Source organism: Dipteris shenzhenensis, chromosome 26, assembly GCF_047967505.1.
Source record: "Dipteris shenzhenensis isolate YYH24624 ecotype China chromosome 26, Dip_SZ_1.0, whole genome shotgun sequence".
Classification (NCBI taxonomy): Eukaryota; Viridiplantae; Streptophyta; class Polypodiopsida; order Gleicheniales; family Dipteridaceae; genus Dipteris; species Dipteris shenzhenensis.
This window is the reverse complement of record NC_141621.1, coordinates 8,468,687-8,486,309: the sequence shown is the minus strand read 5'-3', so window position 1 is coordinate 8,486,309 and position 17,623 is coordinate 8,468,687. Positions and strand designations below refer to the sequence as shown.

The 17,623-nt window shown below is 47.7% G+C and overlaps 1 protein-coding gene across 1 annotated transcript in view; it reads left to right on the top strand.

Moving 5' to 3' along the window:
* Window positions 1–17,623, top strand: part of HMA1 (heavy metal atpase 1) — a 94,967-nt gene that overhangs the window by 22,014 nt on the left and 55,330 nt on the right. The window contains exon 4 of the mRNA XM_087397381.1: window positions 1,385–1,531. Within this exon, the coding sequence (XP_087253507.1) occupies window positions 1,385–1,531 (147 nt within the window). The remainder of the gene's footprint in view (window positions 1–1,384; window positions 1,532–17,623) is intronic.

The following is a 17,623-nucleotide window of genomic DNA, read 5'->3' as shown; positions in this document are numbered from 1 at the left end:
GTTTTGTATCTTCACACTGCTGTTGTTGCAGTCTAGCAAAACAGTCCACAGGGTAGTCTTGAGTTAGCGGCAGCAGCACCAATGCAACAGCAGTCCACAGGGCATTACCAGCAGCAGCAGCAGGTCCCCCCTTAGTTTCTCTGAGTTTTTCAGAGAACTTCTCAGAGTTTTTCCTTTCTGTTTTCCCCTGTTTTTTCTCTCCTATTTTTTAAGCTGTGCAGAGAAAGGGAGAGGCACATTGATTTATCTTTTCTCTTTCTCTGAGCGGTTCACAGGCCAAGCCAGGTCCAGCAGCAAACTCCAGCCTAATTTCGACTAGCAGCAGCACTCCAACCAGGAATGCAGTCACGTTTTGTGTAGATCTTGGGCACCTGTTCTTTTTAGAGTGCCCAATTTTTGGTGTGACAATCTTAGGCTAGATGGCTATTTTTGGTAAAAAGCTGATTGTAAAAGCATGTGGACCCCCTCTATATCAGCACAGGAGGTGTATGATTTTGGAAGAAGGCACACAGGCAATAGTAGGAGCACTCTTGAAGTATTGATGTTCGTATTGCAGTCATCTTGCCCTCTCTCTTGTTGTTGAGCAGCTCTCCCTTGATTCTTCTTCTCTTGTAGTATGCCTTGTTGTCCGTTGAGTATATCAAGTTTGTGAGAGAGAAGAGAGAGATCACAGGGCAATGGAAGAACTTCATGCACATATTGAGTCACAGTGGAAGAGCACACACTTATCGTTTGATTTGCAAGCGGTGTTTTTCCACGGTTGGATTTCGGCATTGAGGGAGCGCTTCTTTCCTTTCATTCTCCATCTTGCTCTTGATCCATAAGGTCTCCAAGGCTTACTATGGATGTATGCTAATGATTCATCTTTCCCTCGCATCGCATAGTCTCTAATGTATACATCATGGTTATGACCTTATTGTAGTTTGCGTGTATGCATGCAGATCTTAGGATCATTGAAATATGAATTCGTAATTCAAGTGTGGGTGTCTTTTGAGTGCAGAACAACATGGTGCATACTTTATATGGTACATGCATGGTGCATGCCTTAAGATAGATGGCTCAGCACATTGTGTGATTTGACTGTACATTGGTTGGTTTTTCTGCTACTTAGAAACTGTTATGGTAAGGCATTTAGATGCATAGAATGCTCATTCCACGTGCTGCAATACCAAAGTATGACTTCTTGGTGTTGGGAGTTTCATCGCTTTTTAGTTTTTACCTAGTAATGCAGCTTGTTTTAACCAGAATCATTAACATGCCAGATGTTTTTTTTTTCCTGCATTCAGCATGGAATGTGGTGAGATGACTCTGTTTATAGATGATTTTGAAAATCCTGAGTTTCTTTTTATGGGGTTTTGTAAGTCTTTTTCTTGGGGTATCTCAGGCGGTTCCAGTTGATGGGGAAGTGCGGCAAGGAAGATCTATGGTTACGGTAGAACACTTGACTGGAGAAAGTGAACCAACTGAAAAACAAGCTGGAGATACAGTTCCCGGAGGTGCAAGAAACTTGGATGGGATGCTGATTATAAAGGTATGCTTGTTGAGGAACATGTGACCCTCTCTTTCATCCCTTCCTAGATGCAATGCATACATATTGCTCCTCGAAGATATTTGTCATGCTCGTGGACTGATAATAGTGCATTAATCACAAGATGCCAAAATAAGGAATGGTTTGGACATTAAAGCAAATTGTGAAGAAGAATGCAGCTATATGCACAGCTGATAACAAACTGAATCAATTTAAAGGAAATCTATAGGAAGTCGATGGCCTATGCCTTTTTTTGCTTGGATGCTCATTTGAAAGAGACAAATGATTTCATATAGTCTTCACAAGTAGTTGTAGCTTGAATGAAGAGAATGTGGACTACTGTTTGATTAGCCTTCTCCTTTAGTGCTAGCCTTTGTCATGGATGCCCTTCACCTCCGGAGGGCAGACAGAAACTCAGTATGAAGGCCTTTGTATAAATGGATGCTCAAGTATGTGTGGGTGTGTGGATTTGTATGTGTGAGAGTATATGCTTGTACTACGGTCTACACCCACAGTTGGGCGCCGATGATGTCAGTGGGGATGTCATAGTAGCTAGTCCCTGCTATGCGTGGTGGAGTTTATGGTTTTCAACCTTACGAGTGACTATCATGAGATCGAAACGGCACACTGTGTTGTGTTTTTAGAGGATGATGAGTCTGGGCATGTTCTTGGATTCATCTAGATATAGGCATTCTTAAGGAGAGAGAAAGAAAGAAAGCCTTATTATTGTCTTTTGAAGACTGTAATGGCCTATGAGACAAAGTACAATACAAAACATTAAAAACCACACTCACTAAAGGAAAAATATAACACAGTGAGGCATACAACTCTGCCAATGTATGGTGCAATGCAACTCATATAGGCTGGGGTCTAGCATCAGGATTTGATACAGTGCAGATAGATCTATCCAGGTGATCTCTGGATGCACATCCCTGTGTGTTTCGAGGAGAATAAAGCTAAGATCTGCTAGATTGAGTGGGAAGGTGTGGCCTCTTTGTGTTTGTAGAGCATGTCCGTGATCTGCCACTGTTGGCTTGTGACCCTCTGTTTGTGGCAAACTCATGTGCATCTGGCTGCTGCTAGTCTCCATGATGCATCAATGCGGACAGCTATAGTTGGATAGCATGTGAGGATGGAAGAGATCTTGGCCACGTGTGATAGCTGAGGTATATGCTGGTAGATGGCTGCTGGTCCATGGGATCCACTTGAGGGTCCCGTGCATTCCACATCATTATTGTTAGAAAATTACCCATCAGAGGGTACACGCAGCGGAAGACTTATAGTAATGCCCTGGACCTCACACAGTGTGCGGTGTGGGTGTGGAATCACAAACTTCTTTACTTATGTGCATTCAACAGATGTGCAGACTCATCAATAGACGATGAACCAACCAGATAGAGAAACCACCAAAATATATATTTCCGTCCACAACTATGGACACAATACAAAAGAGACAGATCCAGAGTCCCACCAATGATGTGGTCCTCTGATCTTACCACAAGGTATCTGCTGGCTATCTCTAGACTCGAGCCCGTGTGCTCCACCTCGAGCATCTGTAGACTTTCCGTCTAGTGTGTTCTTCTCCACCTTACTGCCTGTGAATCAGCCTAGGTGGGCAGCCCCTACCAAGCTTTGTCTGCAGCACACAGGTCCCTGTTCCACTGCTCCAACCTGCTTGTGAATGGCTGCTCTAGAAGGTATGATGATCTCAGCACCTTGCTGCCCTAGAAGACAGCCAAGGTCCCAGCCTCTCCCTAGAGCTAAGTCTTCAGCACCTGTTGCACTCTCTCACCTCCTGTAGATAGGCCCAGAGAGTAGGCTTCCTGTTGCTCCTTTCTGCCCTGGAACTGCTGGCTGCTGGATATGAAATGAGGCCACAAGCCTCTCCTTTTATAGGCCCTAAGGCCTGGCAAAAATACCGACCAGTCTGCCCTGACTGGGCCGACTGGACAGACCAGGTTGGCTGGCCCAACCGACCTGGTTGGCTCAGCCCAACCAGCCCTATATAAGGGCCCTTTGCTGGCCCTTTGTTCCATGCAGGGTCCAGCTCCTTTGCTGCTGTCCTGCTACCTGCCAGCCCTGCTTGCAAGCCAGAGACCTGCCCATAGACCCCCACTATACTGCGCCTTGCTGCAGCCCTTTGCCGGCGCCTTGTCCTGGCCGTACCTCTTCCGTACACTGCCCTGCAGCAGCCCGTACAGATCCGTACAGCTTTGTACCCTGCTCCGTACACATGCTGATGTCAGCGCGCTTTTCATAGGGTCCTGCTGCAGTCCACTGAGTGCCTCATGCCAGGCCTGATCCAAGACACTGTGTCCCCGCCATCTTCCTGCACATGAGCTGCTCCTGATGCAACCTTTCATCCTTGGGATACCCCACCAACCATGAATGCTCCAGATCTGTCCCAGATCCACACATCCAGGTAATCTCTCTTTGGGCACATCCTGCCCTGGGTCTCCCTCCCCCACGCTCTCCTCATTTGGGGGCTTACAAATGGGGAGGTGACCATTCCAACAATTATTGCCCTCCTTTGCCTCCTTATTGCCCTTCTTATAAAAAGTTGTGATGAGTGTCTAGTGTATTATAAAAGGCAAGATTAGCGATGCTCTTTATTTCCCTAAATATCAAAGGACCTTCTATGAGTCAAAGCCATAGCAAAGAACCCCTGGAATGTGATGAAAACCAGTGTTTATTGAAAGACAAAGCAAGCTATTATATAGCCAAAGGCATGAAACAGAGCAGATGATTTAAATTGATGGCAATAGTACCAGATGGTCATGTAATCATTCAATCTACATCCTCATAATATCTGATACTATGTAGTACATGGATATATTGGAATCAAAGAGAAGATGGAAGCATTTGAGAAGCTCTTAGAATTGAAAGGCCTTGTTGAGAATGGAATTAAGAGAGTAAGAAGACAGCTTTCAGAGTTAGAGGTGAAGAACATCCATGGGATGCTTTTTGAATTCTGTATACTGCATGAGCACGCCAATATGGCAGTTTAAAGAACTTGTGCGACCTTTCCTTCATTGCCAAATTAGGTTTATTTGAGAATATTTGAATGCACAACAAATGCACATATTCATGATAAACTACATGATAGGAACTGCATAATAGTTGGTTACATTGAAAGCATAAAACATTTCAATTCAAGTACCAAATATTGCTGCATCTCTAGAGATGTATGGTTTCGAAAAATTAGGTATGTTTATGCCATGACTGTCGTTCACAGAAATGTCAAAGCAAAACTAGAATATTCCAGGGATGAGGAACCTTTGCGAAGGTTGTCTAGGCCAGTAAGATCAACCTGTCAGGAAGCAGAAGGCCACATAGCTAGAGTCTTAAAACTATTCGAAGTTGACATGGAAAATGGAATCTGTCGAGCCACTGTCCCTTACCACCAAACAAAAAGAGCACTTGAGAAGGGCAGAATGGGAATCTATTTTAGTTTTTCCTAAACGAAAAGTGATCAGTTGCAGGTGGATCTACAAATTCAAATTTCAAGTACAAGAAAGATTGGAACTTTTGACAAAGTTGGGGTTATATTGGCAGCAAAAGATTGTGTATGAAGATATGGTGAAGAATACGATGATCCTATGCCTGAGTAGCCAAAATGAACCCAATCAATTTCTTGTGTCAGCTGCTACAATCAAGATCGAGAATACTTCAAAACTTGATGTTAATAATATATTCCTAATGGATACTTTGATGAGGACAGTCTACAACTCCAAGCATATCAAGTTTTAGGGAAGGTTGGTTTGGTCTATAGATTGAAGAAAAGACTTACATAGTCTGAAAAGGATGAAGGAGCTACTACAGAAAGATTGACTGGTATTTTGTCGATTTGGGATTTGTAAAATCTGAAGCAGTCATTTACTTTACTGCAAAGTTGGATGGGAGGATATAGTACCTTCCATTTTCGATGTAGGTGAAATCAATTCAATGTAAGGTGAGATTTTCTCATGTCAACAATCATCAATCAACTAATTTTCAAAGGGAAGACAGATTTTAGATCATATTCGAAATGAAGGATCTTGGGGAAGACTGCATTATTGACTTGGGATTGAATTTTGGAGAAACCACAATCGTGGGGGTCGTTTTGAAGAAAAAGAATCTGCAAAACTGCAAATGGTACAAATTCTGGTTCAAAGCAACATACAAACCAATTATGAAATGAGAATATCTTTAGACAATTGGGCTCGATTGTTCTATTGTTTAACATGGCATGATACTTATTATGCAATCAGAAGATTTGCACAACCGATGTCAGAATCCAAAAAAGTCATTGGATGCCTTCAAAGATAGTATTTATATATTTTAATGGAAAAAGTGAATGTACAATTATATTATGTGGTAATAGGTTGATTTACATGGATGTTTGACCCTGACGTACAGATTGGGCTGACCCACTCTGTAACTGCTGACCCTGCTGTATAATCGACCAGTATCTGCCGTACTGCTGACCTGTAATTTTGCATGTGACTGGCTTTGTGTGAGCCCGACCAGCTCCTGTACCTGCCGACTGATCCTATAGACTTGCTGCTGGTTTGGTCCGGTCTGGCCAACCCAACTAGGCTGACCAGCCTCTGCTTTGTTGCTCTGTATACAGTATTAGGCCATGTACCAGGGCCATATGCTAACTCAGCCATACTGCCTCTTCATCTGGCCCTTCCCCAGCCTTATATGCAGCCCTAAACAAGGGCCCACAACCAGCCACATGAGCTGGTCCCTTTTCAAAAGCTCTGGAATTACTTCCAGCTGCTTGTAAAACCATGCTCTCATTGAGCTCCACTCAAGTTCGAATCCTGATCCCACCAAGGTTACGTATAATCCATCATCAGGCTCTGTTTGCAACCTCTATCACAGACTCCTGTGTAGATAGATCTTTGTGGTTGCTCTAGATACATCTAAGGGAAAATCCAGCTATGGGTGCATGTTTGCACTTAAATCATCGTATTATTTTTTGCAAGCTTGTGTACTTTCGTGTTTGCCCCGTGCTGTTTCTTTGCTAGAGTAGCCCTCTTTTGGGGAATTCACTTAACCCACTGAATAGTTGTCACCATACTTTAAGGTAATACTGCGATTTTCAATCTGCTGTCTAGAAGTTGACAATCAAGATGCTTTTGGGAGACAAAGGAAATGTCTACTATTACAAGCGAGGCCAAGTCATCAGTTGTTAATCACTTTATTTGTGCAAAGTCTTGAGCTCAACTCTGAAAGATACATGTAGATAATTTTAAAGTGAGCAACACAAACAAAGTTGGAGCATAGGTCTCACTCTTTCAAAAGCTCAAATGACAAACTAGAAGGGGCTTATGGGTCTCCGGTACCTGCTGGTGCCCATTTGTGATATCATATACAAAAGTAGAACTAGGATACAAGTACAATGATGCAGCTCTGTTGTCTGTCTCCTAGGCGGTCGATATTGGGGACCCACATGTGGCTTTATTTGTGCTGCTTGGCACATTTATTTAATGGCTCTTGTGGGCCTAATAGTGGTATTAGAGCCATGAAGAGGCTTCTGTTCATGGATGTAGCCATGTAGCGGCTAGGTGTGCCATACAGTCAAGGAGCGGTTGTCATGGCTCTCAAGAGCCCGTGAGCTGCCGCTGCTGCTGCTGCCCCGCCATCTCCGCCCTTCCGCAGCCCTCTATGCCTCCCCCCCGCCCTCCTCCTCCTCCGCCTCCCTCCGTCAGCTCTGCCCCCCGCCGTCTTGCCCTCCCCTTCGCCTTCTCTGCCGTCCGCTCCCCGGCCCCTTCCGCCATCTCCTCCGCCTCCCACCTCCTCTCCTCCGACGCCTCTTCTCCCCTTCCCCTCCGCCTCCTCTCCCCTGCCTGCTCTTCCGCCCCCCCGCCACTTCTTCCACCTCCCCCAGTCGCCATCCCCTCTTCTGCCTCCCGTCGTCCCCCCCCGCTCCGTCCGCTGCCCCCCAGTGCCTTCTCGCCTTCCTTGCCTCCCCCCCCCTCTCCACCTCTCTCCCCCCGTCTCTTCGCCTCCTTTTCCTGGCCATCCCCTGTCACCCCTCTTCCTTCTCCCACGTCCTTCCCTGCCTTCTTCCTCCTTCCCTTAGCTTGCCCTCGTCCGCTCCCTGCCTCGCCTCGTCTCCTCCTCCTCCTCTGACATCTTTCCGCCTTACCCCCCCTTTTTATCTTCTTCCTCCTTGCAGTAGCGGGAGCATTTGTGCTTGGACAGGAGTAGTAGGAGTCTCAGACCCCCTGGGTGACCCCCTCAAAAGGGGATTGGACCTAGGTTAAAAAGAAAAAGTAACCAAGCAAACAGACCCGCAAACGTCGCAGGTAGAAGGCTAGACACAGAGAGAGAGATAGGGCTTTTAAGAGGCACCTGAGGAGGAGAAGCAATAGGAGCCCTTACGTGGAGATCCACCTCCCCTAGTGGAAGGGGCCACTGTCCAGCTAGAGGATCCTCTCGTGATGGAGGTGCAGCGTCTGCACTCACCCTTGCATCAGCAGTGAGCCCCAGGAGCTCCTGACGCTACGATGGCAGAAGCTGCGAACGTTAGTGCAGCAGCGGTTGAGGAGGAGTGAGTCTAGAGCTTGGTGAGCCTGATGAACAGCAGGGGGCGCCTGTGGTTGCCCCTACTCCCCTCCGCCCCCCTCCCCCTCCCCCTCCCCCTCCAAATCCCTCTCCCTCTCTACTCCCCCCCCCCTCCCTCTTGGATTTCCCCTGCCCCTTTCCCCCCCCTCGCCCCTCCTGCTATGGTCACCCTTATCACTCGCCCCCCTCCCTCCGCCTCCCTCCCTTCCTCTTCCCCCTTCGTGCCCCCCCCCCCCACCTCCTTCGCAGGTTCTTCAGCCTCCCACCCCTCCCCTACCTCGATACCCCTACCAGCAGGCAAGGGTAAGATGACGTCCCCTTTCGCTTCCTCACCGTAGCATGCGGTCTAGTCAGTGTGAGAGCCAAAGGGAAGGGGCTCGTCCTCACGGTCAGCAACTCCCAATCTCCAGCCTAGGCGTCCCTTACTGCGGGACTTTTGGAGATTGCGACCGTGGAATTATCTGGAGATTCCGGACTCTTACCCTCTACTCGTGGAGGTAACGCTGGTGATCTTGCAGTCGCGGAAAGGGGGTTCAATCAACGTAGTGATCTCCCAGACACATCCAGTTTGGAGATTCGAGTTCGCATCTACAGGGTTGGAGAAGTGGTCCCTAGTGGTGTTTGATGCTATTATGTGAGATCAGATTTCACGCATGATGGATGAGTGGATGGGGCCACAGGGACTGGACCTTTGGCACGCCCATGGTGCGGAGGTGAATTTTCAGCTGGGCTTCACGCGAGAGAAGCCGATGTGTGGTTTGGTGGTAGGAGCTATCATATTGCTGCTTGAGGCACAAGTTGATGAGACATACTCCTAGCCACTCCAGAAGTGTGGAGTGGCCAGTATTATCAGGCTTGGCGGTAGGAGTTATCATATTGCCGCTTGAGGCACAGGTTGATGAGGCATACTACTGGCCACTCCAGAATTGTGTGGAGTTGTTCGGGGTGGAAGTCTCCCTCATGATGAAGTGGGCACAGAAGGCATTGAGCTAGTGTCCACCTTAGTACGTCGACGTATAGACACGGACTACTCACCCTCCAAACCCCCGGCAAAGTCACATAAGGCAGTTTTTTTTGAACATGCACCCACTCACGGGAGAGCCTTGTTTTTTGCACTACCCCCTTGCTCCCTTTCTCTTCTTGTTTTGTGGCGAGACTCTGGGCTACTACTTGAAATCACAAGTGGCAAGCCTCACAGGGTTGAGGCTCCCAATCAGGCAGGAGGAGGTGCTGTTGGACTTTGAGTTTGCAGTGACAATGGAGAGGGCATCACAGCGAGCTTGGAGAGAGTCAGGGGAGCCTTGGCTATATACTGTGAGGCCTTGGGTGTGCGGATCAACTGGACAAAGTCCATAGGTTTCTTCACAGGCTCTGAGGAGGCACATGAGATTTGTGAGTGGGGGAGCGACTTTGGGTTCAGATGGATACCGCGAGGCCAGACGTCGAGATACCTCGGATGTCAGGGGAGCTCTTGCTATATACTGTGAGGCCTTGGGTGTGCGGATCAACTGGACAAAGTCCATAGGTTTCTTCACAAGCTCTGAGGACGCACATGAGATTTGTGAGTGGGGGCGACTTTGGGTTTAGATGGATACTGCGGGGCCAAACGGTGAGATACCTCGGATGCCAGGTTGGTATTGGCATTATAGCAGAGCAGCAGATCGTCCCAGTCCTTAAGAGTGTTCGGCGCAAGCTTCTCTATGTTGGGGTAAAGGCACATTGCCACCCTTTAAAATGTTACGACCACTATGACTGTCTTAAGACAGTCATAGGGTGAATACCTAATCCTAATAAAACTTTTGAGTTTGTGGTGTGGCTCAACACATTTTACACACCCACACTCCTGGTGTCTCTCTCTCCCATCGTTCCACTCCTCTCTTTCCCTGACAAGTGGTATCAGAACCACCCTCTCCCTCTCACTCCGGTCTACCCCTCCCTCTTCCCTTGGGCCTCGTGCCCTCTGTCAGCAGGGCAGCAGCGCGCGAGCAAGGCGCAGCAGAGCAGCAGCGCGCAAGCAGGGTGCAGCCAGCGCGCGCAGCGCGCAAGAGCAACCGCGCGCAGCATTTGCGCGAGCAGCTATAGCTGCAGCAGCAGCTAGCTGCTGCTAGCTGCTACTCGCCTACCAGCGGCCGCAGCCTACCAGGCGGGCGCAGCCAGCGCACGCAGCGCGTAGCACTGGCCACGCGCAACCAAGTTGCACAGGTAGCTGGTCGCGACCGCGACCAGCCGCGACAGGTACAGCCGGCCGTGCAGCTGTTAGCTGCTGGGCCGTGTGACCAGCAGCAACCGGCTGCACACAGGCAGCCGACCTCCATCAGCGGGCGAGGACGCGTGCACGTACATGTACAGCCGTACAGGCTGTACCTTCAGCCAAGGTTTCGACACTTTTTTTTGGGGATCCGTGCCCTCGCAAGTACAGGGTACAGCAGGTACTTGCAAGTACACGCAGGTACAGAAGTACAGGTACAACGAGGTTTTTTTTTTCTTGATGCATTCCCGGAATTTTTTTTTTTCAGTTCTAAAACTGTGTGTTTGAGGTACAGCAAGTACACTCGTGTCCCTCGTGCTTGAGGTGACTAGTGCCACAGTGTGTGGTGGTTGCACAGTTATTTTGTTTCGGGAAGGTCAGATGCCTTAATTTGCAGAGGGCTTTTATGCTTTTGCTGAGTGCAAATCTCAGTTTTCGGGTGACAATTTCAAAGGGCTTTTGCCTGGAAGTGTATGCAGTATATGCCTTGAGGCAGTGTGGAGCCAGGGTGCCCACATTGGTCTCATTTTCCGCAATGTATCAGTGACATTTCTTTGCAGGTCACATTTTATGTACGGCACTTAGAAAATCTCAGTTGAGCCACGCTTGGTCAGGGCGCATCGAGTTTACTCGGTCCCTAACTGTCCATCGTTGACAGTGCTCAAAAGATCTTCTTTTCGGTGTTTGTACGGTGGGATCTGTGTTGCCACTGTGCACACAGGCAGTTTATGCATTACTTTGTCAGGTGAAAGTGCCAGGAGAGCGCTGTATTTTGTATGCTACCTCAGTGTTGAGGTGTTTTTCACTTGGTACAGGTGTCAAATCAAAGGGCTTTTGCCCAGATTTTGCTTGTGAGCACTTGAGTTACTGTTTGAGAACTTCATATGCCTTTTATCCCCTTGGCAGAAGGGTGATTGTTTGGGATTTGTCCCATACTTTGTTGCAGGTTTTGTGATAGGCTGAGGTGTTTGGAGCCTTTTTCAGTGGACAAAACAGTGTATGACAAGTGGTTTATGCATATACAATCAGTGCAATACCTCATCTGAGGTGGGAGAAGTGATCAGGACAGCAGTGTTTTGTGCTTCGTCAGATGATGATGCACTGATAAAACACTTGTGGAACAGCTGCAGCAATTCTGTAGTTACTGGTTTATGCCTATTTGAGCACGGTACAGTGTGTCAGAAGGTACAGTGACTGGAGGGAAAATTTTCTGTTTTGCTGCAGATTTTTTGACAGTAAAAAACAGCACTATTGTGAGTGCTCCTGGCTCTTGATAGAGCAGGTTTTCTGAGAAATCAGAATTTTATTTAGTCATTTTTTGACTTACAGGGAGTCAGGCACTTTCCTTGTCTGATAAGGCATCAGGGGGAAGTGAATCCTCAATACTGAACATAAAGAAATTGGAAGGGGCACACAATTATGCATTATGGGCAGAACAGTGTTTGAATGTACTTCTGCTAAATAAGATTTCTAAGCCCATAAGGTTGAAGGGTGTCAAGCCATCTGGGATGGCAGATGATGAGTGGGAGGAGCTTGATTTGTCCGCAAGGGCGGCTATCATGCTTACTCTCACTGATTCTCTTGTGTTCAATGTTCAGGCTGAAAAGACCTCTTATGGCCTATGGCAGAGGCTAGAAGAATTGTATGCCCAAAAGAGCTCAGCCAGAAAGGTTTATTGGTTGAAGAAGCTTGTCGACCTTCGCATGAAGGAAGGTACAGCTATGACCTCACACTTGAGTGAGTTCAATGCCATCTTTACACAGCTTATTGCACAGGGATTGAACCTTGATGAGGAGTTCAAGGCTACTTTCTTGTTGTGTACCCTCCCTGAGAGTTGGGACACTTTTAAGACTACTTTGTCAAATTCAAATGTCACTCTTATGTATGCTGATGTGGAGAGCTCTCTTCTCATGGAGGAGATGAGCAGGAAGAATAATGCGGGCAGCAAGTCTTCCAATGCTTTGCAGGTACAGGAAAGAGGTAGGACTCAGCAGAAGGGGAGATCTGCTGGCAAGTCCAAATCCTGCAGTCATTCCCGTGGCAAAAAGGATATTGAATGCTTTTACTGTGGCAAGAAGGGACATGTGAAGTCTAAGTGCTTCAAGTTTATACGGGATCAGAAAGCCAAGAAGGCTGAGGCAAAGGATGCAGGCAGTGGAAGCAAAGGCAAAGGCAAGGCCAAGGGAGATGACACTGATGCAGTGAATGTTGCAGCAAAGGACAGTGACAGTGACAGACATGATGTTTTATGCTCTTCTGCTGTGATTGCACATACCCTGGTTGTTGATGGCCATGACATGCACACCTGGCTCTTGGATTCAGGTGCTTCTTTTCATGTTACGCCTCATAGGGAGTGGTTTACTTCCTACATAGGTACTCATGGAGTTGTTCACCTTGGGAACAACTATGCATGTCAGATTGCAGGGATTGGCAGTATACAGATAGTATTCTCTGACGGACGCATATTTATGCTTGATGGTGTTCGCCATGTGCCGCAAATCAAGAAAAATCTGATTAGCACTGGCTTGTTGGATGACAGTGGTTACCACACCACATTTGGGGATTCCAAATGGGTGATTACTGATGGCCAGGTTGTAGTGGCTGAGGGTTATAAGAGTGATACCTTGTACCCTCTTTATGTTTCCAGTGTAGGTAATCATGTTGTTGCCATAACCGAGCTGCCGAAGGTTTCATTGTGGCATAGCCGGTTGGGACACATGTCCGTTAAAGGAATGCAAGAACTGTCACGTTTGGGTTATCTGCCGTCTCTTTCATTTTCAGATTTGCCTACTTGTGATCATTGCATTTTTGGAAAGCATTCTATGACTCCTCATAAGAGGAGAACTCCCCAGAATAGAGCACCGCTTGATCTAGTGCACATTGATTTGTGTGAGATGCCACAGCTATCACTAGGGGGTGCAAAGTATTTCATTACTTTTATTGATGATGCCACACGCAAAGTGTGGGTCTATTTCTTGAAGCATAAGAGCGATGCCTTAGATGCTTTCAAGAAGTTTGTCGCTCAGGTTGAGAATCGGACAGGACGCAGGCCGAAGGTTTCATTGTGGCATAGCCGGTTGGGACACATGTCCGTTAAAGGAATGCAAGAACTGTCACGTTTGGGTTATCTGCCGTCTCTTTCATTTTCAGATTTGCCTACTTGTGATCATTGCATTTTTGGAAAGCATTCTATGACTCCTCATAAGAGGAGAACTCCCCATAATAGAGCACCGCTTGATCTAGTGCACATTGATTTGTGTGAGATGCCACAGCTATCACTAGGGGGTGCAAAGTATTTCATTACTTTTATTGATGATGCCACACGCAAAGTGTGGGTCTATTTCTTGAAGCATAAGAGCGATGCCTTAGATGCTTTCAAGAAGTTTGTCGCTCAGGTTGAGAATCGGACAGGACGCAGGCTGAAATGCCTCAGATCCGATAATGGGGGTGAGTATGTGTTACATGCTTTTGTACAGTTATGCGAAGCTAAGGGCATGAAACATGAACTCACAGCCCCTCATAATGCATCTCAAAATGGTGTGAGTGAGCGGATGAATCGAACTATTCAGGAGAAAGTTCGATGTATGTTGTCTTATGCTGCATTGCCCCATGGCTTTTGGGCAGAAGCCGTGCAAACAGCAGTTCACCTAATTAACAGGTCGCCGAACAAGGCTTTGGAGTTGAAAGTGCCAGAGGAGGTGTGGTCTGGCAAGCCACCTTCATATAAGCACTTATGTGTGTTTGGCTGCGAGTGCTTTGCTCATGTACGCAAAGAACTGCGCACCAAACTGGAGCCAAAGTCTTTCAGATGCATCTTCATGGGTTACGGTGACGAAGGTGAAATGGGGTACAGGTTATGGGATCTTGTTAAACGGAAGATTATACGCAGCAATGACGTCATCTTTAAAGAGGATAGTGTACACAAAGAACCCGTGCAACCTGTGGAATACAGGAGGGTTGTTTATGATGATGTCGGACAGCAAAGAATGCCCATTAATATGCAGCAGCAGGCTGCTGTAAATAACCCTGTTCAAGAGGGTATACAGGCTGAAAATCAGCCAGACAATTTTGCCAATGATGCACCACTGGATATGCCAGCAAATGGCGCTGTAGAACAGCCAAATATGGTGGTACAGCCACCTGTCATGCATGACGAACAGGCTAGACAGCAGCCTAATACGGAACATTTTGTTAGGAGGAGCAGCCGTGTACAACGGCCTCCTGACAGGTTTGTTCCAGGAGCCAATAATGTGGCTGATTTTATCATGCTGACAGATTGTGGTGAGCCTTCCAGCTTCAGGGAAGCTATGGGAAGAACAGAGAAAAGGAAGTGGGAGAAAGCCATGCAGTCAGAAATGGACTCCCTACTTCAAAATGATACATGGGACTTGGTGGAGCTACCTGCAGGCAGAAAGGTTTTGCCATGCAAGTGGGTTTACAAAGTCAAAGTGGATTCAAATGCTTTACCGAGGTATAAGGCCAGATTGGTTGCCAAGGGATTTAAGCAGGAGAAGGGCATTGACTTTGATGAGATCTTTTCCCCTGTAGTCAAGATGACTACTTTGAGAGCAGTGTTAGCTCTTGTTGCTCATGAGGACATGGATTTATGTCAGATGGATGTGAAGACTGCTTTTCTTCACGGAGATCTCCATGATGAGATCTACATGAGTCAGCTAGAGGGATATGGTGTTAAAGGGAAAGAGCAGCTTGTGTGTAAGCTCAAGAGGAGCTTGTATGGACTCAAGCAGGCGCCAAGGGAATGGTACAAGAAGTTTGATGCCTTCATGCAGTCCCAAGGGTATCATAGGTGTGAGACCGATCACTGCTTGTACACCAAACGGGCAAAGGATGGCAGTTTGATGCTACTCATTCTATATGTGGATGACATGCTGATTGCCAGCAAATCTCAGCAGGAGATTAGTGCTTTGAAGAAGCAACTGCATAAGTCTTTTGACATGAAAGACTTGGGTGATGCAAACCATATTCTTGGTATGCGGATTATTCGTGACAGGTCCAAGGGACTTTTGTTTCTGTCACAAAAGGAGTACATTGGCAAGGTACTACAAAGGTTTAACATGGAGGGGAGGAAGTCTATTAGTACCCCGTTGCCTCCTCATTTAAAACTCAGCAGTAAGGACAGCCCCAGATCAGATGATGATAAGGCTGAGATGGCCAAGGTTCCGTATGCATCTGCAGTTGGTTCTTTGATGTATGCCATGGTTGCCACTCGTCCGGATATTGCTTTTGCGGTGGGAGTCATCAGCAGGTATATGGCAAATCCAGGCAAGCGGCACTGGGAAGCAGTGAAAGGCGTCTTGAGGTATCTCAAGGGTACCAAAGACTTGTGCATATGCTATGGTAGGCAGGATGCATTGGTGCATGGTTTTACAGATTCAGACTATGCAGGGAATGCAGATAACCGGAAGTCTACTACCGGTTATATTTTCACATTTGCAGGAGGTGCTATATCATGGGTGTCTCGGTTGCAGAAATGCATTGCACTGTCAACCACTGAAGCTGAATATGTTGCAGCCACTGAGGCTTGCAAGGAAGCAATATGGCTTACTCGGCTGGTGGGAGATTTGGGCATTACAGGAGATATGCCAGTTTTGCATTGTGATAGTCAGAGTGCTATCATGTTGGCAAAGAATCCGGTCTTTCGTCAGAAGACCAAGCACATAGATGTGAAATACCATTTCATCAGGGAGGTACTGGAAGACAAGCGGCTTGAGCTTGTGAAGGTGCATACTGATGATAATCCTGCAGATTTGCTCACTAAGAGCTTGCCTACAGAGCGGTTTGCACATTGTCGCCACATCATGGGATTAGGATGAGACCATTCTTATTTTATGGTCTTGAATACAGTAACTGTATATTGCTGTAATTTTTATTCTTTTCTCCCCTTTAGGCACATTGGCCTTTAGGTGGGAGGTTGTTGGGGTAAAGGCACATTGCCACCCTTTAAAATGTTACGACCACTATGACTGTCTTAAGACAGTCATAGGGTGAATACCTAATCCTAATAAAACTTTTGAGTTTGTGGTGTGGCTCAACACATTTTACACACCCACACTCCTGGTGTCTCCCTCTCCCATCGTTTCACTCCTCTCTTTCCCTGACACTCTACTAGAGCTTGGCCAAACTCTCCCTAGCTGGTCGTGCCTTAGTGGCAAACCAGGTCCTGCTTGCCCCGGCCTGGTATATCGCCTCTTGCTGTTGTTTTAACAGAGGGTGCATTGGGCAACTTCGACGGTTGGTTCGAAACTTCCTTTGGGCACGTTCAGATGGCACGAGGAACACTAGAGCCCAGGTCGCGCGGCAGACGGTGATCATGCCGCAGGCATTGGGAGGCTTGGGTATCATCGATCCAGAGATGCAGAGCAGAGCCCTCTTGGGCAAGTTGGTTGTTGGCGGCCTCACACCAGGTGCAGAGCCTTGGAAGCTCCTCTTACAGCGAGGGCTTCTCAGGAACACCCCATGCACTGAGGGGCAATGGCAGCTTTCACACAGATGGATCGTCTCAGAGGCCCCCCTTACGGGGAAGAGTTCCCCCTTGGTGAGGAGCCTCCATAGGGTCTGGCATAGATTAGTAGGGGGCCTCAACCCCAGATGCAGAGAGGAGTTCGAGCGCCAGCCCCTTGTTTGGCACCCAGAGATCCGAGATGAAGAGGGACGTATGCTCGGACAACGGACTCACATTGGTTGGGCACAGTGGGACAATGGACCGGGTGGGTCCTTTGGCTGATGGAGCAGATTACCCATGGAGGCAGAGGCGAGGCTTGGTGTTGTAGCGCATCTGCGAGGGGTAGGGCAACGGATGAGAGAGATTGACCTAGCTATCCCTAAGTCATGGTGGGAGGGACTTCGCGTGTGGATGGATAGTAGATGGCCAGTTTTCTCGGACTGGTGTTCCCCTGAGGATGATGATGCAACGAGGCAGCACGTAGCCTGGTTTTTTCCGTGTGGGACCTAGAGGCCTACTCCAGGCACTCACTAAGAGAGACCCAGAGATGGATGGGAGTCTTGATGGGATTCACTGGCAGATGATCAGAGTGGTGGGACGCTTGGGGAAGGAGTGGCACACAACCCTCCCAGTATCTCAGAGCAGGATGCCCCCAGATGCCGCCTCTGGCTTTGGGAGGGTAGGCCCTTGAGGAAAGTCCAGTGGGATCCGAGAGTGGTTCTGGCCCTCCAGGGGTTGCCTTGCTGAGCAAGTGGACGAGGTGCCTTTCTTTTTCTACACCACACGGATTGGCAGGAGGCTTCAGATGGATTTTTCGATGTGGACC